This window comes from Anomaloglossus baeobatrachus, chromosome 5 (assembly GCF_048569485.1).
Source record: "Anomaloglossus baeobatrachus isolate aAnoBae1 chromosome 5, aAnoBae1.hap1, whole genome shotgun sequence".
NCBI lineage: Eukaryota > Metazoa > Chordata > Amphibia > Anura > Aromobatidae > Anomaloglossus > Anomaloglossus baeobatrachus.
In genome coordinates, this window is record NC_134357.1 from 469,551,310 (window position 1) to 469,579,015 (window position 27,706).

General features: G+C 51.1%; 1 protein-coding gene across 10 annotated transcripts in view; it reads right to left on the reverse strand.

Annotated features, from left to right (window-relative positions):
- Positions 1-27,706, reverse strand: part of ZMYND8 (zinc finger MYND-type containing 8) — a 163,713-nt gene that overhangs the window by 55,263 nt on the left and 80,744 nt on the right. For all 10 annotated transcript variants that reach the window (XM_075350625.1, XM_075350623.1, XM_075350621.1 and 7 more), the window contains 3 exons: positions 26,603-26,658; positions 19,080-19,157; positions 3,322-3,437 (listed from right to left, as the gene is read on the reverse strand). In XM_075350625.1, the coding sequence (XP_075206740.1) occupies positions 3,322-3,437; positions 19,080-19,157; positions 26,603-26,658 (250 nt within the window). The remainder of the gene's footprint in view (positions 1-3,321; positions 3,438-19,079; positions 19,158-26,602; positions 26,659-27,706) is intronic.

Here is a 27,706-nt window from a genome sequence, read left to right on the forward strand (position 1 = left end):
CACACACACACACACACACACACACACACACACCCCCGATCGCATATACTCACGCACACACACATTGACGATATTGCACATACGCGCTCACACTCACAACATCCGGAGATACTACATGCTTCTGGCCATGTGATCCTCCGGCAGGTCCTGGAAGCTCACAGCACAGTATCGCCGCCGAGAAGCAAGTGATATCCCAGGATGTTGTGAGTGTGTGGATGCGATGTGATGTGTGTGTGAGGTGTGTGTGTGAGAGTGAGTGTGATCTGATGTGTGTGTGTGTGCTGTTATGTGTGTGCGTGTGTGTATGTTCCGCCGCTGCAGGACCTTGATGCGCTGGTAACTATGCTACCATGGTTACCAGCGTATCTCGTCCCCCGCTCGCACGGGAGCCCACACCAGCATACGCCGGCCAGCCCCAGCAATGCGAGGGTATGTGTCGGCTGGTTTGGCGGCGTACCCTGATGTGGGCTCCCGGGGGTACAGTGCTCACCTGGGAGTCGTGGCTCCATGACCGTGTCGGTTCGGGGAATGCGTGGGGGGGGCGGGGCCAGAGCTAGCGTGCATTGCGTGAGGGGGGGGCGGGGCGTGGCCGAGTTGCCAATGCCTGCAGGGTGCCGGGGCGAGAGGCCAATCTGTGGGGGGCGGAGCATGGGCGAGCGGCCAATCCGTGCGGGGGGGCGGGGCCATGGCGAGCCCATTGGCCAATCAGCTTTGTGTCACCGTAAGGACACAATTTTGGAGCAAGACAGACAGACAGAATAAGGCAATTATATATATATATATATATATATATATATATATATATATATAGATACACACATACATACATACACACGTACACATACATACATAGATACACACGCATATATACAAGCCTCTACAAAATTTGGTTGTAATATATATACATATATACACTTAGAAGTGGTCACATGCTGACTAGACGTGCACGGCTCAATTCACTTCTGTTGAGTGAGGGAGGACAAGTCTAATCAGCATGTGACCGCATGAATACAACTTGACCTCATGTAGTCACAAGCCTGCAGTCACAGAGTGGCTGCAGATTGCACGCCAAGTCTGAACAACGCCTTTAATAGAAAAGAAGAATTAGAAGTAGAGATGAGCGGATCCGTGGAAGTTTGGGTTCTGAGGGTTCAGCCAGACTTTATCTAAAGTTGTTTTCTGGACCTGAACAAGACAACTCAATGTATTGCTATGAGATCAAATTTGTTATAATACTAAAAAACGGTGTGTAGATCCTGTTGGGGTTGGGAATGTCGGGAGGCCTCTGTATACAATAGATCAGGGGGCTTAAACTCAGCTGGGCATAAGGGCCGCACATAGGAAACCAAAATTTGGGGTGGGGGGACACATTCTTTTCAGAACAAAGTGACATTTTAAGTGGTACTATTTTTTTGTTTGTTTATTATAACAAATGTGCATGTTTTTTGTTTAAATAAATATACATAACTTTTTTGCTGGTAAAAAAAAAAGATTTTTTTTTTTTCTTCATTTTATTCCCTTTTTGTAAGTAATAAAATGTTACAATTAACACCATAGAGTGATTTTGGCAACATCTTGTAGTAATGTTCCCATCACATTCCTCTTCTTGTAGCAATATGCACCATCCTGCTTCCCATCCTGTAGTAATGTGTTCATCCTTGTCCCCTTGTAGTAATGTGCTCATCCTCATTTATATCCTGTAGTAATGTGCCCATCCTTGTCCCCGTCCTGTAGTAATGTGCCCACCCTTATCCCAATTCGGTTTTAATGTGCACATCCTTGTCCCCTTATTGTAGTAATGTCCCCATCCTGGTCCTCATCCTGTAATAATGTGCACATCCTTGTCCCCATCATGTAGTAATGTCCCCATCCTTGTCGTAATGTGCCCCATCCTTGTCCCCAACCTATAGTAATGTGTCCCATCTTTGTCCCCATCCTGTAGTAATGTGCCCCATTCTGGGCCTCATCTCGTAGTAACTAGCCCATCCTGGTCCCCATCCTGTAGTAATGTGCCCCATTCTGGCCTCATCCTGTAATAATGTGCCCCATCCTGGTCCCCAACCTTTAGTAATGTGCCCATCCTGGTTCTCATCCTGTAGTAATCTGCCCATGCAGGTCCTCTTCTTGTAGTAATGTCCCCTTCACTGGACCCTTTCTTGCAGTAATGTCCCTGGTCCCCCATTGTGCCATTCTACACACACACACAAACACAGACACACACACAGACACACACACACACAGACACACACACACACACACACTTCCCTGTACAGCCTCAGCGGGCAACACACGCACACATACCAAAACATTTTTCTCACCTATCCTCCGTTCCCTCGTCGCCCTCTTTCTTGCTTCCAGGCACGTGGACTCGGTAACGATCGCAGCCACTATCAGCGCTTCATCTGAAATTCAGATGAACATTTTGTCGGCGCTGCGCAGAGTCATGTTCTATCTGCACAACTTTTAGCAGCCGCTGGCCAATCAGAGGCATGCAGCTGAGGTCCTACGTGTCAGTCGCTTGTTTCTGATTGGCCGGCGGCTGCCATCAAGTTGCACAGAGAGAGCCTGAGTCTGCGTGCACAGTGCCAGCAAAACGTTCATATGAAATAAAGTGCTGATGACTGCAGCCCCTGCACCGGCCGTGATCGTTACTGGGTCCACGTGCCTGCGGACTAAAAGACGCAGCTTGAGGGGCCGCATGCGGCCCTCGTATTTGGGACCTCTGGATTAGATGGTCTGCCGATCCGGCCAAAGTTGGGCGGTTCAGCTGACTTCGCAAATGTGTGTGTCTGTCAGGGCCTTTAAAATCAATGCGGCTTTATTAATACTGTACTCATAGTAAAGATTCCCAACACATCAACCTTTTTCTTCTACAGTGAATAAATAATGAACATACATTTATTATCAGTATAGGTTAACCTGGAAGTATTCTTTTCCTTTAAAAAAAAAAAACCCAAACCCTATAAAAGCAATAATTGAAGCTTTTGTTGGCCTAGGGAAAGCCCACAAAAGGAGCGGCAGTGCAGCTTTATCTCTATGTCCCCTTCAAAGTTTTTTCTGCAGAGCAGGGAATTGCAGCACGCCCTTCATTCAAGTGAAAAAGGAAAGCTGCGTTTCCTCGCACATTCAGGGTTTGCTGGGGACTAAATCAGGAGCTGCACTCCTTTTTCCCCTTAGGCTTTATCAGGGTTAAGAAATTGGACCCCATTGTTCAACAAGAAATGGCATATGCCACCTCTCTATAGGATGAAAAAAATACTGTAAAATCTGAGACTTTACTCAATAAACTGGTAATTCATCAATCGGATGTTGAGATCCTACCTGTCGTGCTGTCCAAAGAAGCGGGCGTCTACCTGTCCTTCTTTGTCTCTTAGGGCTTTTGCCGGCCAAAAGGGAAATCCTTTTAATTTCGCCCAGACCAGAGGGTGCGGATTGCTCTGAAGGACACAGAAATCACCAATCAAAAACAACTATCAAATGTTACCGTCCAGTTTTAAAAAGTCCTTTTCACATTGACCAAAAACATGCCATAGGTCCTGGGTATAAGTAAGGACAACATCTGCAGGGGATAGGTATGTTTTATCTCATTTAATTTTTTTCTTGTGGTTTCCCCCACTATGAGCCCCTGTGGGGACCGTAGCAGTCTCTCTGGACCATTGTAAAATATGTTGGCAGTATATAAATTAAAAAAAAACAAATTAAATAAATAGTTGTGGGGTTTTTTTGTTTTGCTTTTCCAAGAAGTGTCTTTGTGGGTCAGATCAACCACGTGTACAATATGTAGAAATTACAGGCTCTACCACATATACTGTAGGTGCTATGGGGATAAAGAATCATATAATGAAGAAAATCCCAGCACTCAAATAGAAGACAAGAGGGGAATTATGCAAAGAAGGGAATTTTGTTTACTTACCCTAAATTCCTTTTCTTCTAGCTCCTATTGGGAGACCCAGACAATTGGGTGTATAGCTTCTGCCTCCGGAGGCCACACAAAGTATTACACTTTAAAAAGTGTAACCCCTCCCCTCTGCCTATACACCCTCCCGTGCATCACGGGCTCCTCAGTTTTGGTGCAAAAGCAGGAAGGAGGAAACTTATAAATTGGTCTAAGGTAAATTCAATCCGAAGGATGTTCGGAGAACTGAACCATGAACCAAAAGAACAATTCAACATGAACAACATGTGTACACAAAAGAACAAACAGCCCGAAGGGAACAGGGGCGGGTGCTGGGTCTCCCAATAGGAGCTAGAAGAAAAGGAATTTACGGTAAGTAAACAAAATTCCCTTCTTCTTTGTCGCTCCATTGGGAGACCCAGACAATTGGGACGTCCAAAAGCAGTCCCTGGGTGGGTAAAAGAATACCTCGATAAAAAGAGCCGAAAACGACCCCCTCTTACAGGTGGGCAACCGCCGCCTGAAGGACTCGCCTACCTAGACTGGCGTCTGCCGACACATAGGTATGCACCTGATAGTGTTTCGTGAAAGTGTGCAGACTAGACCAGGTAGCTGCCTGACACACCTGCTGAGCCGTAGCCCGGTGCCGCAATGCCCAGGACGCACCCACGGCTCTGGTAGAATGGGCTTTCAGCCCCAAAGGAAGCGGAAGCCCAGAAGAACGGTAGGCTTCAAGAATCGGTTCCTTGATCCACCGAGCTAAGGTTGACTTGGAAGCCTGCGAACCCTTACACTGGCCAGCGACAAGGACAAAGAGCGCATCTGAATGGCGCAGGGGCGCCGTGCGAGGCACATAGAGCCGGAGAGCTCTCACCAGATCTAACGAGTGCAAATCCTTTTCACATTGGTGAACTGGATGAGGGCAAAATGAAGGTAAGGAGATATCCTGATTGAGATGAAAAGGGGATACCACCTTAGGGAGAAATTCCGGGACCGGACGCAGAACCACCTTATCCTGGTGAAAAACCAGGAAGGGGGCTTTGCATGACAGCGCTGCCAGCTCCGACACTCTACGGAGCGATGTAACTGCCACTAGAAATGCCACCTTCTGCGAAAGACGTGATAAAGAGACATCCCGCAGCGGCTCGAAAGGTGGTTTCTGAAGAGCCGTTAGCACCCTGTTAAGATCCCAGGGTTCCAGCGGACGCTTGTAAGGTGGGACTATGTGGCAAACTCCCTGCAGGAACGTGCGGACCTGCGGAAGCCTGGCTAGACGCTTTTGAAAAAATACGGATAGCGCCGATACTTGTCCCTTGAGAGAGCCGAGAGACAAACCCTTGTCCATTCCGGATTGAAGGAATGAAAGAAAGGTGGGTAAGGCAAAGGGCCAGGGAGAAAAAACCCTTATCAGAGCACCAGGATAAGAAGATCCTCCAAGACCTGTGATAGATCTTGGCGGACATAGATTTCCTGGCCTGTCTCATGGTGGCAATGACATCTTGAGATAACCCTGAGGACGCTAGGAGCCAGGACTCAATGGCCACACAGTCAGGTTGAGGGCCGCAGAATTCAGATGGAAAAAACGGCCCTTGAGACAGCAAGTCTGGGAGCGCCCACGGTTGACCCACCGTGAGATGCCACAGATCCGTGTACCACGACCGCCTCGGCCAATCTGGGGCGACGAGAATGGCGCGACGACAGTCGGACCTGATCTTGCGCAGCACTCTGGGCAGCATCGCCAGAGGAGGAAATACATAGGGCAGTCGAAACTGCGACCAATCCTGAACTAATGCGTCCGCCGCCAGAGCTCTGTGATCTTGAGACCGGGCCATGAATGCCGGGACTTTGTTGTTGTGCCGTGACGCCATGAGATCGACGTCCGGCGTTCCCCAGCGGCGACAGATCTCTCGAAACACGTCTGGGTGAAGAGACCATTCCCCCGCGTCCATGCCCTGTCGACTGAGAAAATCTGCTTCCCAGTTTTCTACGCCCGGGATGTGAACTGCGGAGATGGTGGAAACTGTGGCTTCCACCCACTGCAGAATTCGTCGGACTTCCTGGAAGGCTTAAGGATTTTCCCTGCGATAGAGAGTTGGGAAGGAGCCACCACTGAAGTGACGTCTTGGTTGCAAGGGAAAAAGAGACGTTTCTGTCGAGTGAAGTCGACCTCCTGTCCCATTTGCGGAGAATGTCCCACTGGAGTGGCCGCAGATGGAATTGCGCAAAGGGCACTGCCTCCATCGCTGCCACCATCTTCCCCAGGAAGTGCATGAGGCGCCTCAAGGGGTGTGACTGACCCCGAAGAAGAGATTGCACCCCTGCCTGCAGCGAAAGCTGCTTGTCCAGCGGTAGCATGACTACTGCTGACTGAGTATGAAACTCTATCCCAAGGTACGTCAGTGATTGGGTCGGTGTCAACTTGGATTTTGGGAAGTTGATGATCCACCCGAACTGCTGGAGAGTCGCCAGAGCGACGGAAAGGCTGTTTTGACACGCCATCTGAGAGGGTGCCCTGACCAGAAGATCGTCTAAGTAGGGAATCACCGAGTGGCCCTGAGAGTGTAGGACCGCCACAACAGATGCCATGACCTTGGTGAACACCCGTGGGGCTGTCGCCAGGCCGAAAGGCAATGCCACGAACTGAAGGTGTTCGTCCCCAATGGCGAAACGCAAAAAGCGTTGATGTTCGGGTGCGATCGGCACATGGAGATAAGCATCCTTGATGTCGATTGATGCTAGGAAGTCTCCTTGTGACATCGAAGCGATGACAGAGCGGAGAGACTCCATCCGAAACCGTCTGGTGCTCACATGTCTGTTGAGCAGTTTGAGGTCCAGAACGGGACGGAACGAGCCGTCCTTCTTTGGCACCACAAACAAGTTGGAGTAAAAGCCACGACCATGTTCCTGGAGGGGAACAGGGATCACAACTCCTTCTGTCTTCAGAGCGTTCACCGCCTGAAAAAGTGCATCGGCTCGCTAAAGAACCTCTTGGAAGCCGAGTCTGCCTTCCATTCGCGCAGCCACATGGCCCTGCGGACTGCCACAGAGTTAGCGGATGCCACCGCTGTACGGCTAGCAGAGTCTAAAACTGCGTTCATGGCGTAGGAAGAAAAAGCTGACGCCTGAGAAGTCAAAGACGCAACCTGCGGAGCAGAATTACGTGTGACCGCATTAATCTCAGTCAGACAAGCTGAGATAGCTTGTAGTGCCCACACGGCTGCACAGGCCGGGGCAAAAGACACGCCCGTGGCTTCATAGATGGACTTTACCAGGAGCTCTATCTGCCTGTCAGTGGCATCCTTTAGCGATGATCCATCTGCAACCGATACCACAGATCTAGCCGCCAATCTAGAGCCTGGGGGATCCACCTTGGGACATTGAGTCCAACCCTTAACCACGTCAGAGGGGAAGGGGTAACGTGTGTCAGTAAGGCGCTTAGTAAAGCGCTTGTCCGGAACCGCTCTGGGCTTCTGGACAGCATCTCTGAAGTTAGAGTGATCGAAAAGCGCACTCCGTGTACGTTTAGGGAACCGAAACTGGTGTTTCTCCTGCTGAGAAGTCGACTCCTCTACCGGTGGCGGCGGGGGAGAGATATCTAACACCTGGTTGATGGACGAGATAAGGTCATTTACTATGGCGTCCCGTTCAGGTGTATCAAGATTGAGAGCAACGTCAGTGTCAGAGCCCTGAGCTGCGACGTCCGCCTCGTCCTCCAGAGAGTCCTCACGCTGGGAACCCGAGCAGCGTGAAGAAGTCGGGGAAAATTCCCAGCGAGCCCGCTTAGCCGGTCTGGGACTGTGGTCCGGGCCGGATTCCTCCACGTGAGACCTAGGGTCCCCCCTGGGAACGTGCTGCGGCGCGGAGAGAGAGGGGCCTGGAGGTGAAGATCCAACAGGGCCCGGGGCTTGTGTAAGGACCGGTCTGGACTGTAAAGCTTCAAGCAGCTTGGCAGACCATTTGTCCATAGACTGAGCCATGGATTGTGAGAGTGACTCAGAGAGTTTTTCAGCAAAAAACTGCAAACTCTGTCCCTGCCGCCTGGAACAGGGGGAGCAAGGGGTTCTACCTGAGCCGAGGGGCCCACTAGTGACCGAGGCTCAGGATGAGGAAGCAAAACAGGGGTTGAGCATTGCTCACAGTGAGGGTAGGTGGAACCCGCAGGTAACTTAGCCGCACAAGAGGTACAGGTCGCAAAATAACCCTGTGCCTTGGCACCCTTGCTCCATGTGGACGACATGCTGTTGTCTCCTAGGAGAGTGATCACTGAGGGTATATGGGAAGGTTATACAGCCCGACCGAACAGAAATATATAAATATATATAGTATCTAATCCGGCACCCTAAGGGGACCAGCACCGGGTGACCGGTGTGGCTTACCGACCGCTAAGAAGCGGAGTGTGTGTCCTCCAGATTCCCTGCCTTAGGTCTCCCAGCGTTGCAGAGCTTTTTCCAGGAAATCCTTCACAGGCAGAATGCCAAAGAAATGGCTGCCGGAGCTCTCAGGGGAGGAGTGGAGCCGTGGGCGGCGTTAGAAAAAAGTGCAGGAATCTGGAGTCCCCACAGTGATCAGTGAGGGGGGAGAAAACATACAGGATGCTCCGGCCCTCACAGCCGACGTCAGGCCGGCCGTCCCGCCCTTACCCCTGATAGACAGGCCCGGGGGCGGGAGTTTTGCTACTAGGCCGCAATTGAAGCCGGGGACTAAATTTAAGACCGCGGCCGACAAACAGGCGCGGAAGTCCGCCGGCCGTCACAAATAAGAAGCTGCTGCAGCGTCCGGGATAAAGGCGCTCCATGCACATCCCCCATGGGGATACAGAGTACCTTAGTGATGCAGGGCCCGGTCCCTGAGGATAAATAAACTCCTGTCCGACAGATTCCCTCAGGGGCTGCGGAGGGAGCACGGTCCCAGTGGATGGATGACCGCTCAGGATCCCACTTCTCCCAGAGCCGCTAAGGGATGGTGAAGGAGACGGCATGAGGCTCCGGCCTTTGTACCCGCAATGGGTACCTCAACCTTAACAGCACCGCCGACATAGTGGGGTGAGAAGGGAACATGCCGGGGGCCCCGTGGGGGCCCACTTTTCTTCCAACCGATATAACTAATCTGAGATTCATGAGTGGATGTGTGCCTCCTTCCACACAAAGCATAAAACTGAGGAGCCCGTGATGCACGGGAGGGTGTATAGGCAGAGGGGAGGGGTTACACTTTTTAAAGTGTAATACTTTGTGTGGCCTCCGGAGGCAGAAGCTATACACCCAATTGTCTGGGTCTCCCAATGGAGCGACAAAGAAAGTGAATTTATTGACTAATACACTGCAAAAGGAACCTAACCAAAGCAACAGCACCAACGTTTCGGCATAGAGCCTTTCTCAAGGTTGTTGCATCACTGGTCAGAGTAAGGAAATACGAAACTCGGAGGACAACCGGAGGTTCGCAAATAATGGTAAGGTTCCACACGTTTTTGCAGAGTATGCTCGTGGGTGAAGGGTTGACAGGATCACAGTGTGAGGTGAGAGGACGCCTCCAGGGGAGATCCGGGACTGGCATCAGTGGCAAGGAGAGAGGCTGAAGCGGCGTCCACGTGTACAAACTGACACTAATCAAATAATGTGTCACTAAAAATGCATTTAAAAACATAAAAATATATATATTTTTTTTTTACTTGAGTGAAGGAGGCCTTAAAAAGAATGGGTTTTCACCTCTATATACAGATTTCACAGAATCCACCATTCACAATTGGTGATGTCACAGCTCACCTCCTCCCCTTTCAATGACATTAGCCCTTGTCAGAGCATGCTCAGACTAGCAGCTCAGAAAGCTTCTATACAAAAGATAAGGTATGGGTCAGTCTGCTGCCACTAATGGCCATGCGCCCAACAGGAAGTAGAAAGGGTGAAATCCTGCTGACAGATTCCCATTATAATTATTATTATTGTGTAGGGCGCTGTAAATGTTCTGGGTGTTGTCTGGGTGTGGGGGTGTGTGAGAGCGGTGTTTGTGTGTTGCGTTGTTTGTGGAGCGCTGTGTGTCTGCAGCGTTGTGTGTGTTGCGCGGTGTGTGTGTGTGATGGCTGTGTGTGTGTGATGTGTGTGTGTGTGTGGTGGGTGTGTGTGTGTGGTGGGTGTGTGTGTGTGGGGTGCGTGTGTGTGTTTTGGAGGTATGTTTTGTGCAGGGTGTGTGTGTTGTGCGGTGTGTGCGTATATTTGTGTGTGCCACGGTGTTTGTGTGTTGGGTGTTGTGTGTGTGCGGCGTTGTCTGTGTGTGTGGGTGTCTGTGTAGGGCAGTGTTTGTGGTTCCCAGTGTGAGTGTGGCGGTGTGTGTGCGTTTTGGGGGGAGGTGTGCACCCCCATCGTGCTCTATCCCCCATGCTGCGCACCACCATCATGCTCCATCCCCCATGCTGCACACCCCATCATGCTTCATCCCCCCATGCTGCGCACCCCCCCATCGTGCTTCATCCCCCCATGCTGCGCACCCCCTATCGTGCTTCATCCCCCCATGCTGCGCACCCCCATCGTGCTTCATCCCCCCATGCTGCACACCCCCCATCGTGCTCCATCCCCCATGCTGCGCACCCCTCAGAGAGGAGTATAATAGGAGGAGTAGTCCTGGGGGGAGGAGTATAATAGGAGGAGTCGTCCTGAGGGGAGAGGAGTATAATAGGAGGAGTAGTCCTGGGGGGGAGGTGGATAGGTGCCCAATGTGTGTGGGGGGCGGGGCCAAGAGGGCAATGTGTACGGGGGCGGGGCCGAGCGGCCAATGTGTGCGGAGGCGAGCAGCCAATGCGTCACTGCAATGACGTAATTTTGGAGCAAGACAGACAGACAAAGAAGGGAATTTTGTTACTTACCGTAAATTCCTTTTCTTCTAGCTCCAATTGGGAGACCCAGACAATTGGGTGTATAGCTACTGCCTCCGGAGGCCACACAAAGCATTACACTAAAAAGTGTAAGGCCCCTCCCCTTCTGGCTATACACCCCCCGTGGGATCACGGGCTGCTCAGTTTTAGTGCTAAAGCAAGAAGGAGGAAAGCCAATAACTGGTTTAAACAAATTCACTCCGAATAACATCGGAGAACTGAAAACCGTTCAACATGAACAACATGTATACCCGCAAAAAAACCAAAAATCCCGAAGGACAACAGGGCGGGTGCTGGGTCTCCCAATTGGAGCTAGAAGAAAAGGAATTTACGGTAAGTAACAAAATTCCCTTCTTCTTTGTCGCTCCTAATTGGGAGACCCAGACAATTGGGACGTCCAAAAGCTGTCCCTGGGTGGGTAACTTAATACCTCATGTTAGAGCTGCAAAACAGCTCTCCCTTACGAGGAGGCAACTGCCGTCTGCAGGACTCCTCTACCTAGGCCGGCGTTCGCCGAAGCGTAGGCATGCACCTGATAATGTATGGTGAAAGTGTGCAGACTCTACCAGGTAGCTGCCTGGCACATCTGTTGAGCCGTAGCCTGGTGACGTAATGCCCAGGACGTACCCACGGCTCTGGTTGAATGGGCGTTCAGCCGTGATGGAACCGGAAGCCTAGCAGAACGGTAGGCTTCAAGAATTGGTTCTTTGATCTATCGAGCCAGGGTGGATTTGGAAGCCTGCGACCCTTTGCGCTTACCAGCGACAAGGACAAAGAGTGTATCCGAGCGGCGCAAAGGCGCCGTGCGGGAAATGTAGATTCTGAGTGGTCTCACTAGATCTAACAAATGTAAGTCCTTTTCATACCGATGAACCGGATGAGGACAAAAGGAAGGTAAGGAGATATCCTGATTAATATGAAACGAGGATACTACCTTAGGGAGAAACTCCTGAATGAGGCGCAACACTACCTTGTCCTGGTGGAACACCAGGAAGGGAGCCTTGGATGACAGTGCTGCTAGCTCAGACACTGTCCGAAGAGACGTGATCGCTACCAGAAAGGCCACTTTCTGAGATAGTCGAGAAGGTGAAACATTCGTCAGAGGCTCGAAAGGCGGCTTCTGGAGAGCAAGTAGTACCCTGTTCAGATCCCATGGATCTAACGGCCGCTTGTACGGGGGGACGATATGACAAACCCCCTGCAGGAACGTGCGTACCTGAGGAAGTCGTGCTAGACGCCTCTGAAAAAAACACCAATAGCGCCAAGCCTTGCCCTTTAAGGAAGCCGAGCGACAAGCCCTTTTCCAACCGAAATAGCAGGAAGGAAAGAAGAGTAGGCAATGCCAATGGCCCGGGGGACACTCCTTGTACAGAGCACCAGTATAAGAAAATCTTCCACGTCCGTGGTAGATCTTAGCAGACGTGGGCTTCCTAGCCTGACTCATAGTGGCAACGACCCCTTGGGATAATCCTGAGGACACCAGGATCCAGGACTCAATGGCCACACAGTAGGTTCAGGGCCGTAGAATTCCGATGGAAAAAACGGCCCTTGGAACAGTAAGTCTGGCCGGTCTGGTAGTGCCCACGGTTGTCCGACCGTGAGATGCCTGTCGCCAGAGCTCTTTGATCGCAATGAAAATCGGGACCTTGCTATTGTGCCGATTCTTGACACCCGTCCGGGTGCAGAGACCATTCTGCTGCGTCCACGCCCTGGTAACTGCGGATATGGTGTATGCTCTGTCTGCCACCCACAGCAGAATCCGGCGAACTTCCTGGAAGTCTCGCCGACTGCGTAGTCCGCCTTGGTGGTTGATGTATGCCACCGCTGTGGATTGTCCGACTGAATTCGGATCTGTTTGCTTTCCAGCCACTGCAGGAAGGCTTGTAGAGCAATATACACTGCCCAGAGCTCCAGACAATTGATCTGAAGAGTGGACTCCTCTGAAGAGAGTTCTTGATCGTCTGAGAAAGAGGGACGTTCCTGTGTAGGGACGTCGACTACTCCTCCCATTAGCGAAGAATGTTCCATTGAAGTGGACGCAGATGAAACTGCGTGAAAGGGACTGCCTCTGGATGAGGCGTCTCCTTGAAAGAGAGACTGCACCCCCGTCTGTAGTGAACGCTGTTTGTCCAGCGGACGCTTCACTATCGCTGAGAGAGTGTGAAAACTCCTTGCCAAGATATGCCAGCGATTGGGTTTAACTTTGAAAAGTTGAAGACCCACCCGAAACCCTGGAAAGTCTCCAGCGCCATGTTCAGGCTGTGTTGGCATGCCTCTTAAGAGAGGGCCTTGACAAGTAGGTCGCCTAAATAAGGGATCACAGAGTGACCCTGAGAGTGCGGGACTGCTCACACTGCTGCCGTGAAGTCGGTGAAAACCCATGGGGCTGTCGCCAGACCGAAGGGTAGGGCTACGAACTGAAGATGCTCGTCTTCAATAACGAATGGTAGCAAACGCCGGTGTCCTGGAGCAATCGGCACGTTGAGATAAGCATCCTGATGTCTATTGATGCTAGGAAATCTCTTTGAGACATTGAGGCAATGACGGAGCGGAGGGATTCCGTCCGGAACCGCCTGGTTTTCACGTGCTAGGTGAGCCGTTTTATGTTGCCACTACGACCAGATCGGAGTAAAAAGCGTATCTTGTTCCTGAGGAGGAACAGGGATTACTACTCTTTCTGCCTTCAGAAGAGCCTCGGCTCGGCCGGTGAGGAAGTTTTGGGACAAACTGTCTCTCATCCACCGGCCTTTGACCTGTGGCAGGTAAGTGTCGCTAAAGCGGGGGAGTCTGCGACCGATCGGGGACGCGGAGTGAGAGGGCTGAAAGTCATGAGGAAAACGCCGTGGTAGCGGTTCCTCCTGCTGCGTTCCCCGGGCGTGATGGAGCCCGCCAGGAATCTGCGCCCCTCTGAGCCTTTTGCGTCCTTTTGGACGAGGACCACTGGGACCTGCCCGAGCCTGGGAAGGACCGAAACCTCGACTGTCCATTCACCTGTTGGGTTTTGTTTGATGTGGGCCGGGGTAAGGAAGAATCCGAACCCTTGTACGGTTGAATGATTACATCCAACCACTCACTAAACAGTCTGTCACCAGATAACGGCAACCTGGTTAAGCACTTTTTTGGAAGCAGCATCTGCTCCAATCCCTTAACCACTAGGCTCTGCGTAAAAACACGGAGTTGGCGGACGCCACTGACGTACGGCTCGTAGCGTCCAGGACAGCATTAACAGCTTGAGTCGCAATGCCGACATTGCGAGGTTAAGGACGCTACTGCGGCCAAGATGTACATGTGACAGCGTCCCCCTGCGCAATACTAGCTGAAATAGCTTGGAGTGCCTCTACGGCTGCGAATGCCGGAGCAACCGATCCGCCGATAGCTTCATAGACAGATTGCAACGAGAGGTCTATCTGTCTGTCAATGGCATGTTTAAGTGAAGTCCCATCTTCCACTGCAACTATAGATCTAGCCGCAAGCCTGGAGATTGGGGGATCCACCTTTGGACACTGGGTCTAGCGCTTGACCACGTCAGGGGGGAAGAGACACGGCGTATCCTAAATACGGTTGGAGAAACTGTTATCGGGATAAGCGTGGAGATTCTGGACTGCTTCTCTGGAGTCAGAGTGACCAGAAAAATACTCAATATACACTTGAGATACTGAAAGAGGGATTTATCCTGCTGTGAAGCTGACTCCTCCACTGGAGGAGTTGAGAGGGAAATACCCAACTTTCCATTGATGGACGCTATAAGATTATTCACTATAGCGTCACCATCCGGTGCATCCGGATTGAGAGCGGTCTCAAGATCAGAGTCCTGAACAGCTACGTCTGTCCCCTGATACAGAGAGTACTCCTGTGGTGACCCTGACCAGTGATGAAGTCGAGGGCCGTTTCCATGGAGCTCGCTTAGGCCGTCTGGGACTGTCGTCCGTGTCAGAGCCTGCACCCTGGGATGTATGGGACCCCCCTGGAACCCTGATTTATTCCAAGTCAGGGTGGCCAGGGGCATTGAATCAACCTTGGCCAAGGTCTGTCTGGACTGCAAAGTCTGTAAGCTATTAGTCATAATCACAGACAATATAGCAGCGGAAACTGCAACTCCATCCCTGTCCATGGACAGGAATCACAGGTGGTCTTTTGGCTACCTGTAGCGGAGACCCCGGTTGAGCAATTGCACATACTGGGGGCCCTGGAACCGTATCACGTGCAGTACAAGCAGCATAGAAAGCCTGTGCCTTGGCACCCCTGCTTTTTTGCTGTTGTTGTCTAGCCATCTAGGAACATTAGCTAAGAATAGCGACCTTACAGTGAAAGCATACAAGCATGAAGTACAAATAAACACTTCAGCATATGTAGTACAAGCAGCTTAGAAAGCCTGTGCCTTGGCACCTCTGCTTTTCTGCTGCTGTTGTCTAGTTATTCAGGAGCATTAGCCAAGAATAGCTACATACAGTGAATGTATAGCATACACGCATGAAAATAAACACTGCAGCACATGCAATCCAAGCAGCATTGAAAGCTTGTGCCTAGGCACCCTTGCTGTTTGCTGCCGCTGGCTAGCCATCTAGAATAGCCATTACAGTGCCATGTATAGCATACAAGCCCAAAGGACACATGACACTTCAGCACATGCAAGACAAGCAGCATAGAAAGTCTGTGCTTTAGCACCGCTGCTTTTTAGCTGCTGTTTCTAGGCCTGCATCCTGAATAGCGACTTTACAAAAGTACAGCAGGAGACTTCGGCATTAGTGGGTCAGCACTGCAGCTGCCGCTTACCGCCCGCACAAAAGCAGGTGTGTGGCGCCTCCTGTGACTGCTAGCTCAGCGCTTGTCTCCGTTTTCCCGCTCTGCGTGCCGGAATGGCTGCCGGCGTCCAGAGAAGAGGGGCGGGCCGAGGGCGTGCCCGAGACAAGAGCGGGAACCCGGCGTCCCACTGAGTCTAGTGAAGGGGGCTGGAGAATGCAAAGCAGACTCCAGCTCCCTGCGCTGACTTACTGTACAGCGTCCCGCCCCGTCCCTGACTGGCAGGGCTGGGGGCGGGAACGAAAGGAAAACTAGGCCGCAAAGCCGGGGACTCGAGTAATAAGCGCGGCCGTCCTATGTGCACGGCCGGCGCGGAAGTCCCCGGCGCACCACAAGTCCCAGCCGCGCCACAGTGTAAAACACCCAGCAGCGGCCGGCGCGGCAGTTCCCAATACATAAATTCACTCAGCAAAGCTGCAGTGAATAATAGCACAAGCGCTCCGCGCTGTTGTCCCCGGCGCACTAACACTCCCAGCAATGCTGGTGCGTGTATGCGCGATGTGTACGGGGACACAGAGTACCTTAATGTCGCAGGGCCCTGTCCCTGAGGATACCCAGCTCCAAATCCAGCAGGTTCTCTGGGTCTGTGGATGGAGCCCGGTCTCAGTGCCTGGAGACCGGTAAGATCCCACTTCACCCAGAGCCCTGAGGGGGGATGGGGAAGGAAAACAGCATGTGGGCTCCAGCCTCCGTACCAGCAATAGGTACCTCAACCTTACAAACCGCAAGTGGGGTGAGAAGGGAGCATGCTGGGGGCCCTATATGGGCCCTCTTTTCTTCCATCCGACATAGTCAGCAGCTACTGCTGACTAAACAGTGGAGCTTATGCATGGATGTGTGCCTCCTTCGCACAAAGCTTGAAAACTGAGCAGCCCGTGATCCCACGGGGGGTGTATAGCCAGAAGGGGAGGGGCCTTACACTTTTTAGTGTAATGCTTTGTGTGGCCTCCGGAGGCAGTAGCTATACACCCAATTGTCTGGGTCTCCCAATTAGGAGCGACAAAGAAATAAGAGATTATATATGTACATACACATACATACATAATATATATATATATATATATATATATATATATATATATATATGTATATGTATGTATGTATGTATGTATGTATATATGTGTATATATATATATATATATATATATATATATATATATATATATATATATATATATATATATATATATATATATATATATATATATATATATATATATATATATATATATAAATAAATTAAAAAAAAAAAAAAAACAACAAGAGAGGCAGCAATAAAATTTCTATAGCTCAGTTGGCTTTGATTTTCTTCCACACTCGTCAATCTAATCATTTATCAGCTGGTATGTCAGGAGGGGCATTGCAATTTAAAAAGGAGCCTGTCACCAGATTTGTCCCCTGTAACCTGCAGCCACCACCGTTGAGCCCTTATATACAGCTTTCTAGAATACTGTATATAAGAGCCCAGGCTGCTCTATATAACATAAAATAGACCTTTTATTATACTCACCTAGGGGGAGGTAGAGTTCGATGTGTGTCGGCGTTCTAAGCCCAGCGCCTCCTCTATTCGTTCCAGCGCCTCCTCTATTCCTTCCATCGCCGTCCTCCTTCCAAGCTCCATGTGGACGACATGTCCTATGTCAGTGATGGCGAACCTATAGCACGTGTGCCAGCTGGGACACACAGAGCCCTTTCTGCCGGCACACACGCTGTCACCTCATCCAAGTGCTTTGAACTGCTGGCGCGATCACATTAGCAGTTCAAAGTTGCGTTGGAGCAGAGGAGACATTTCTCCTCGCTCTGACACTCCTCTTTTTTGTTGCCTAGGAGGCATCGGGAGCACAAGTAAGCTGTGCCGGCGTAATGACATCTTGTGGCTGTGCGGGAACAAAGTGTCAAGCAGCGTGCAGCGGTGGAGCGGGTACTGGAAGGTGAGTGGTTTTTATTTTGTTTCTTTTTTTACACTGTGTGCTGCTGTGCAAGGATGGGGGGGGACTTGCCAGGATGGGGTACATTTACCAGGATGGGGGGGGGCATGCCAGGATGGGGTACATTTACCAGAATGGGGGAACATGCCAAAATGGGGCAGCAAGCCAGGATGGGGGGGGGGGGATCATGCCAAATGGGGCGTGGACCATGCCAGGATGAGGGAACCATGTTAGGATGGGGGGGGGGGGGAAACCATGCCAGGATGGGGGGGGAAACCATGCCAAGATGGGGGGGAACCATGCCAGGATAGGAAGACATGCCAGGCTGGGGAGACATGCCAGGATGGGGTACATTTACCAGGATGGGGGAGCATGCCAGGATCGGGTACATTTGCCAGGATGGGGTACATTTACCAGGATGGGGGGAACATGCCAGGATAGGAGGAGAACATGCCAGGATGGGGGAAGGAACATTTGCCAGGATGGGGGAACATTTTCCAGGATGGGGGTACATTTACAATGAAGGGGGACATTTTTCAGGATAGGGTACATGATGGAGACAAGTATACCAGAATGTAGGAAATATATATCAGGATGGGGGACGTGTTTACTAGTAACTGGCGCAGGAGGGGAGACATGAATGCATAATGAAGGGGGAGGGGAGCAACTTGTATGTCATTATGGGATTTCGAGATGTTCAGACTTTGAAATGTAGATGTGGATTACAGGGTGACATCTGATTGCATTCCAGGCTAAAATCTCTGTCTAATAGGCTGCATTTGTTTCCAGAAAGATCAATCCAACTGCTGTGTCTGGAAAGGGCAGGGGCTCAGCTTCAATGTGCGGTAAGCACACATGAGTGTGATGCCCCCTGCTGAGGAGAAGGGAAGACTGCAAAGGTAAGGTTACAATCAATTATTTACATAATAGGATTGGTTAAATTGCCATGTTGGCACTTCAGAAAAAAAATTAGGTTTAGGGCTACAGTTTGGGCACTCAGCCTGTGAAAGGTTCGCCATGACTGTCCTATGTCATCCACACAGAGTGTCCATTGCGCTCCTGCACAAGTGTACTTTTCTCTGACCTATTGAGGGCAGAGCTAAGTACTGTAATGCACAGGTGCGGCGAAAGATCAAAGACTGCCCGTGCATGCGCACTACAATCCTATGATCTTCCCTCAGGAGGGCAGAGAAAAGTGCGCATGCACAGGAGTGCAATGGAGGACACTGTGTGGATGACATAGGACAAGTCAGTCACATGAAGCAGGGAAGGAGGACGGCAATGGAATGAAGAGAAGAGGCGCCGGACCGAGACCAGCGGCGCCCATTGGACCCAAACACCTCCTAGGTGAGTATAATAAAGGTGTTTTTATATGTTATACAGAGCACCCTGGGCACTGTATTCTGGAATGCTGTATATAAGGGCTCACTGGTGGTAGCCGCAGCTTAAAGGGTACAAATCTGGTGACAGATTCCCTTTAACATAAAACAGCATCTAATGAAGAAACGATGGACACTTCTGCAGAGGTGACTAACGATATATACAGGAAGGAAAGAATGTAGCATGCCCCTCAACCGACGGACTATATACTCACACATGGTTCACAAAACCAATTATCTCTTTTTTGGCAAGCAGCTAAATAACATTCAGGGCAGACTTCAATCTCATTCATCTGAAAGACAGTAAACAGATACACGTATTAAGCAGTGTTACATAGATTCTAAACTATAGTGTTGTACATGGGTAACTCTGACCCAGATATAGCTGGGGTTATGAAGATCTCTGCATACATTTTATGTGGATGTTTCTTGTACACTGCAGTAGGGATGAAAAAAAGAGAATTTTGTTTACTTACCGTAAATTCTTTTTCTTATAGTTCCGTATTGGGAGACCCAGACCATGGGTGTTTAGCTTCTACCTCTGGAGGACACACAAAGTACTACACTTAAAAGTGTAGCTCCTCCCCCTGAGCTTATACACCCCCTGGTGAGCAGACCCAGCCAGTTTAGTGCAAAAGCTGAAGGAGAATAGCCACCCACAAGTAGAACAGAGCAATAGCCGGAACAACCGGAGACGCTGTCCACGACAACAGCCGATGATAACACGCGGAACAAGAAGTGCCAACAGGGAGGGTGCTGGGTCTCCCAATACGGAACTATAAGAAAAAGAATTTACGGTAAGTAAACAAAATTCTCTTTTTCTTTATCGTTCCTTTGGGAGACCCAGACCATGGGACGTTCCAAAGCAGTCCCTGGGTGGGAAATAAACCGAAAAAAAGGTAAGAAGTAGGCAGAACCTAACTAACTTCACAAATGGGCGACAGCCGCCTGAAGGATGCGTCTGCCCAATCTCGCATCTGCCGAAGCATGAGCATGCACTTGGTAGTGCTTTGAAAAGGTATGCAGGCTAGTCCAAGTGGCAGCCTGACAGACTTGTTGAGCCGTAGCCTGGTGCCTGAAAGCCCAAGAGGCACCAACAGCTCTGGTCGAATGTGCCTTGATCACCGGCGGGGGAGGCACCTGAGAACTCTGGTAGGCGTCCGAAATGGTCGATCTAATCCAACGGGCTAAGGTCGGCTTAGAAGCAGAGAGGCCCTTGCGCCGACCTGTGGGTAGCACAAAAAGAGAAGTGCACCGCCTAAGTGCAGCGGTGCGAGACACATAGATCCGGAGCGCACGCACCAGATCCAGAGTATGCAGCGCTTTTCAAAGCGATGAACAGGCGCCGGACAAAAGGAAGGTAGGGTAATGTCCTGATTAAGGTGGAAAGGAGAGACCACCTTAGGAAGAAAATCCGGAGTCGGACGGAGAACCACCTTGTCTTGATGAAAAACTTAAAAAGGTGACTCCGAAGAGAGCGCGGCCAAATCAGAGACTCTCCTGAGGGAAGTTATGGCCACCAGAAAAACCACTTTCTGTGAAAGACGATGAAAAGAGACCTCCCTAAGAGGCTCAAAGGGGGGTTTCTGCAAAACCGTGAGAACCAAATTAAGGTCCCAGGGATCCAAGGGCCGCCGGTAAGGCGGAATGATGTGAGACGCGCCTTGCATGAAGGTGCGGACCTGAGCCAGCCGAGCGAGACGCCGCTGGAACTGAACTGACAGAGCTGAGACTTGTCCCTTGAGAGAGTTGAGGGACAGTCCTAGCTGCAGACCGGACTGTAGAAAAGACAGAAGGGTCGGCAAGGAGAATGGCCAAAGAGGATGGTCAGTAGAGCGACACCAGGACAGGAAAATTTTCCAAGTCCTGTGATAGATCTTAGCGGAGGAAGACTTACGGGCCCGAGTCATAGTGGAGATGACTTCAGGAGGGATACCAGAAGCAGTCAAGATCCAGGACTCAAGAGCCACGCCGTCAATTTGAGAGCCGCAGAATTCAGGCGGAAAAACGGACCTTGTGAGAGTAGGTCTGGACGGTCCGGGAGATGCCACGGCATCTCTACGGACAGATGGAGCAGGTCTGGATACCAAGCTCGCCTGGGCCAGTCCGATGCAATGAGGATGACTCGACAGCCCTCCATTCTGATCTTGCGCAGAACTCTGGGCAAGAGAGCTAGAGGGGGAAACACGTAGGACAGACGAAACTGGGACCAGTCTTGAACCAGTGCGTCCGCGGCGAATGCCTGAGGGTCGTGGGAGCGAGCCACGTAAACGGGAACCTTGTTGTTGTGACGGGATGCCATTAGGTACACGTCCGGAGTGCCCCATTTGCGGCAGATTGACTGAAACACTGCCGGGTGCAGGGACCACTCGCCACCGTCCACGGTTTGCCAGCTGAGATAATCTGCCTCCCAGTTTTCCACGCCTGGGATGTGGACTGCGGATATGGTGGACTTGGAATCCTCCGCCCATTGAAGGATGCGGTGTACCTCCAACATTGCCAGGCGGCTGTGTGTCCCGCCTTGGTGATTGATGTAGGCAACCGCTGTCGCGTTGTCTGACTGGACTCGAATGTGCCTGCCCGCCAACAGGTGGTGAAAAGCTAGGAGAGCTAGAAGCACGGCTCTGGTTTCCAGCACATTGATTGAAAGGGCTGACTCGGACGGAGTCCAAGTGCCCTGTGCTCTGTGGTGGAGATATACCGCTCCCCAGCCGGATAGGCTGGCATCCGTGGTGAGAATCACCCAGGACGGGGCCAGGAAGGAGCGCCCCTGGGACAGGGAGAGAGGCCGAAGCCACCACTGAAGAGAGCTCCTGGTTTGTGGCGACAGAGCCACTAACCTGTGTAAGGAGGAAGGCCGCTTGTCCCAACAGCGGAGAATATCCAACTGCAGGGGGCGAAGATGGAACTGGGCAAAGGGAACAGCCTCCATGGACGCCACCATTTGACCCAGCACCTGCATCAGACGCCTGAGGGTATAACGGCGGGGCCTCAGCAGAGAACGCACCGCTAGCTGGAGGGACTGCTGTTTGACTAAGGGCAACTTCACAAGTGCCGTCAAGGTCTCGAACTGCATCCCTAGGTACGTGAGACTCTGGGTCGGAGTCAGAGTGGATTTGGGCAGATTGACCAGCCACCCGAATTGAGCTAGAGTGGAGAGAGTGAGAGAGACACTCCGCTGACAGTCTGCGCTGGATGAAGCCTTGACTAGAAGGTCGTCCAGGTAAGGAATCACTGCCAACCCCTGGAGGTGCAAAACTGCAATCACTGCTGCAATGACCTTGGTGAATACCCGAGGGGCCGAGGCCAACCCGAAGGGGAGAGCCACGAATTGGAAATGATCCTCTCCTACTGCAAAATGTAGCCAACGCTGGTGTGACACTGCAATTGGCACATGCAGATAGGCATCTCTGATGTCGATGGATGCCAGGAAATCCCCTTGGGACATAGAGGCAATGACTGATCGCAGAGACTCCATGCGAAAGCGCCGCACCTGAACATGCTTGTTGAGAAGCTTCAGATCCAGGATGGTCCGGAAGGTACCGTCCTTTTTGGGAACTAGGAAGAGATTTGAGTAGAAACCTCTGAACCGTTCCCGGGCGGGAACCGGTACAATTACTCCATTGGCCTGCAAGGCTGCCACGGCCTGTGAGAAGGCGGCGGCCTTGGAGCAAGGGGGAGTTGAGAGAAAAAATCTGTTTGGCGGACTGGAAGAGAATTCTATCCTGTAGCCGTGGGAGATGATATCTCTCACCCACTGATCGGAGACGTGTTGAAACCAAGCGTCGCCAAAGTGGGAGAGCCTGCCACCGACTAAGGACGTTGCTGGAGCGGGCAGATAGTCACGAGGAGGCTGCCTTAGTGGCAGCAGCTCCTGCGGTCTTCTGTGGACGCGCTTTTGGGCGCCAGTTGGATTTCTGGTCCTTGGCTGAATTAGCGGACGAGGCAGAGGGCTTAGAGGACGACCAGTTGAAGGAACGAAAGGAGCGGAACCTCGACTGATTCCTACCCTGGGCAGGTTTCCTGGCTTTGGTTTGTGGCATGGAAGTACTCTTCCCGCCAGTAGCTTCCTTAATAATTTCATCCAGCTGTTCTCCGAACAGCCGGGACCCAGCAAAAGGGAGCCCAGCAAGGTACTTCTTTGAAGAAGCATCTGCCTTCCACTCCCGAAGCCACAAGATTCTGCGGATAGCGAGGGAGTTAGCCGAAGCCACCGCAGTGCGGTGAGAAGCCTCCAGCATGGCAGACATGGCATAGGATAAAAAGGCCGAAGCTTGGGAAGTTAAGGCATCCATTTCGGGCATAGATTCCCTGGTGAGGGAATGCATCTCCTCTAGAGAAGCAGAGATGGCCTTGAGAGCCCACACTGCTGCAAAAGTCGGAGAAAACGAGGCCCCCGCCGCTTCATACACGGATTTGGCCAGAAGGTCAATCTGGCGGTCAGTGGAATCCTTAAGGGAAGTTCCATCAGCCACCGACACAACGGTCCGGGCTGCGAGCCTAGACACCGGAGGGTCTACCTTTGGGGAGTGAGCCCACTCCTTGACCACCTCAGGTGGAAAGGGAAAACGGTCATCAGAACCACGCTTTGGGAAGCGTTTGTCAGGACAGGCCCTGGGCTTGGTCACAGAGGCCTGAAAACTGGAGTGGTTAAAGAACACACTCTTTGCTCTCTTAGGCAAGGTAAACTGGTGCTTTTCTGCCAGAGAGGGTTGCTCCTCTGATACTGGCGGATTGAGATCCAGTACAAAATTAATAGAAGCAATCAAGTCACTAAGATCTGAGTCACTTTCGGACAGATCAATGGGGTACATGGAGTTAGCCTCCGAGCCCCCAGTAAAGGCATCCTCCTCATCCTGCGAGTCAGCTCTCGAATCAGAGCCACGGGAGGAGGAGGGAGAGGGAACCCTGCGTCTCTTCTTACGAGGACGGGGTCTGGGCCCTGATGATGAATCCTCTGTGAGCTCTGGTCCTGAGGGACCTTTAGCAGCAGAGGCACCCTGTGAAGGGAGCTGATGCATATTCATCAAAGTCCTGGACAGAAGTCCCATGGACTCAGCAAAAGACTGGGAGATAGACCTAGAAAAGGATTCTCCCCAAGCCGGGGGTTCAGCCACAGGAGCAGGAGCAGCCTGAGATACCACTGGGGGTGAGACTCCAGGCTATGGCACCGCCAAGTTAGAGCAGGCATCACAATGTGGGAAGGTGCTCGGTTCAGGCAGCAGGACCTTCCTGCAGCGCATACAGCATAAAGCTTTAGGGCCTTGCTCCTCATGTGAGACATGCTGCTGGAGTGGGGGCTCTGCCAGAGAATGAACCCCAGAGAGTATATACAGGGGACCACAACCGGAGACTGGTTGTGGCTTACCAGACCGCTGGAGCGGTGTTGTGTGCCCTCCAGATCCCGAAGCCCGGACCTCCAAGCACAGCACCTCAGCAGGGATGCAGAGTGCAGACCAGCGCTGAGAGAACGCTGAGAAAATGGCCGCCGGAGCGAAGAGAGGGGGCGGGACTTGCTTGAGGAGCGGGATCTGGAGGGCCATAGAGACCTACAGGGGAGGGGACACACACTGCAGTGGGGAGTGTCCCTCCCCTGTACAAAACGGCCGCCGGGAGGAGCCGAGCCTATCCCTCTGCATGAGTGACATGGAGGGCAGTGAAACAGAAACTAGGCCTCCGGCGAAGCCGGGGCCTAAATTTGAGCGGCGCGGCCGACGCGCAGGCGCCATCGGCGCGGTTCTCAGGCGACAGCTAGAGAACCCGCCGGAAATGTCAGTAAACACAATAAGCACACTCTCCCCCAACAATAAAGTACAGGGACCCTGAAATATAAAAGTCTCAGGTACTTAGCTGCTGAGACGCAGGGCCAGGGCCCTGGGGATGAGTGCTCCGGTCCAGCAGGGTCATGAAGGGCTGCGGATGGAGACCGGTCTCCTGCCAAGCACGGAGACTGTGCTGGCTCCCACTTCAAGCCAGAGCCCAGGAGGGATGGTGAAGGAGCACGGCATGTAAGGCTCCAGCCTAGGAAATCAACCTTACAGCACCGCCGACACAGTGGGGTTAGAAGGGACATGCCGGGGGTCCAGACGTGGACCCGCACTTCATCAATCTCGATCCAAAGGAAAAAAATCATATGAGAATGCATGTGTGGATGTATGCCTCCTGAACACAAAGCGATAAACTGGCTGGGTCTGCTCACCAGGGGGTGTATAAGCTCAGGGGGAGGAGCTACACTTTTAAGTGTAGTACTTTGTGTGTCCTCCAGAGGTAGAAGCTAAACACCCATGGTCTGGGTCTCCCAAAGGAACGATAAAGAAAAACATCGGTGCAACCTACGCAGTCGCACAGGGGCTTAAGAGGTGCAATTGTGCATTATGATGAGCTATTGGGCTGCAAAGGGCTCATATATTGGTCTTGCACAGGGGCCGCTTCTGTCTTTGTCCGCTCCTAGATTTTGTTAAAATCAATACCTGATTAAATTCTACAATCAGTCTTTATTCTGTTATGGCCTGTGACATATTTGTACGGCTTTAAGGAATGAAGCACATATATTTAGTGTCTATTTTCCTGTACATCTGGTGCAGTTACCATCTCTGGACAGCAGAAGGAGCAGTTTACCCTCCCAGAGTCACGCTCCCTGCTGAGATCAGGGCACAAACAGGAAACGATTGTGAAATGCTGATGACACAGCAAACCCTGATCACCGTCATACACATGGAGCTATGTGTCACATCTCCGTAATGACCCCACCTTTAAGAGCAGGAAATGGAGCTTTCAAGTCTTTAGTATTTATGTGTATACAGTGGTAAGATCTTGCTTGAATTTCTTTTAAATGCAAAGAGTGATTTACTTCACTAAAAGCCTGTTATGTGAGGCGTGCAGACACCCGAGGTCAATATATGGTGCATTAGCCGACCATCTAATATGCATTGGACTGCCCTGTCACTCGTGATGGCAAATATCGATGGGTTACGGGGAAATATTGAAGTTATTGGGTTGACGTAAAGTGCCCATATTTCTTAGATTGTGGTTGGCTGAAGGTTCTCGCTCTTGAACCCTCCTCCACCCATATGCATGATCGGCTCTGCTGAGCGTGCATATGTTTTCAATGGGGAGGAGGGTGAAGCCAATATACACATTAGACAGCTGTCAGCTGTATGATGCTCCGGCCGACAGCCATCTCTGGCATCACTCCCATACACAGGATCGTCCGAGTGCTCCTGTGCTTTCTGTGAGAAAGCCGCATGCTGACACTTTGATTTCAGCAGTCCAAAACTGGATATAGGCCAGCGACATCTCTCGGACCATCAGTCAGCCACAGCTCCATACACATTAGACAGTCGGCCGTACCAGTCAATATCAGCAGGTTGGTCAGACATTAGTCTAATGTGTCATTGGTGCCCTTGGGCAGCTGGCAACAGCCTCTGCATTAGCTTATCTCTTGGGGTGCAGAAGGATTTGGTGCTGTTATTTATGATATTATTTCTATTGTGGAAGAGTGTGGTGCTGGAAGAATAGCAGACAGCTATAGTCTATGGCCAATGTTGCACTCATAGCAATCATAGCAGGGCAAAAGTCTGGAGTCTGCAGCCATCACCTCTGGAGTCAAGGAAGCTGAGCATTTCAGACAAAGGCCGATGGAGAGTAGGAGAGAGTAGGAACACAGTCTGATAACCCCCTAAACACGAGAATAATACACAATGCATGGCATCCACATGTTACTGGCTTCTATTCTCACCTCATGTTCACATATCTTGATTATTACTTTTGCGGTTTGCGTTAATTTGTGATTTCCTGTGTAAAAGAAACAAAATAAAAATTACATCGGATCAGGAGGGGTGACCTAAGGCTGTGACACTACAACCCCCATAATCTGTACCATGATTTGAAGAACACAGTGAGGCAATACAGACTTATTATTCCCTGATCGCTGTCCGCAGTCACCTGTGTTCAGTATAGGCAGCTCGCGTGAGTAGAGAAGAGACATCAGATCAACAGGGATTAACCCCTTCACGACCGGCCGATTTTCCGCTACCAAACATGTATAGGTTTAACTTTTATATAAGGGGTTAAAAAAAAAATCAGAAGTTTGTCCGAAAAAAGTGGCGCACGTTTTACGCCATATTCCGTGACCCGTAGCGTTCTCATTTTTCGGGATCTATGGCTCAGTGACGGCTTATTTTTTGCGTCTCGAGCTGACGTTTTTAACGGTATTATTTTTGCGCAGATGCTACATTTTGATCGCCTGTTATTGCATTTTGCGCAAAAGTTGTGGCGACAAAAAGAAGGGAATTTTGTTTACTTACCGTAAATTCCTTTTCTTCTAGCTCCTATTGGGAGACCCAGACAATTGGGTGTATAGCTTCTGCCTCCGGAGGCCACACAAAGCATTACACTTAAAAGTGTAAACCCCTCCCCTCTGCCTATACACCCCCCCCGTGCATCACGGGCTCCTCAGTTTTGGTGCAAAAGCAGGAAGGAGGAAACTTATAAATTGGTCTAAGGTAAATTCAATCCGAAGGATGTTCGGAGAACTTAAACCATGAACCAAAGAACAATTCAACATGAACAACATGTGTACACAAAAGAACAACAGCCCTAAGGGAACAGGGGCGGGTGCTGGGTCTCCCAATAGGAGCTAGAAGAAAAGGAATTTACGGTAAGTAAACAAAATTCCCTTCTTCTTTGTCGCTCCATTGGGAGACCCAGACAATTGGGACGTCCAAAAGCAGTCCCTGGGTGGGTAAAAGAATACCTCGGTAATAGAGCCGTAACACGGCCCCTTCCTACAGGTGGGCAAACGCCGCCTGAAGGACTCGCCTACCTAGGCTGGCATCTGCCG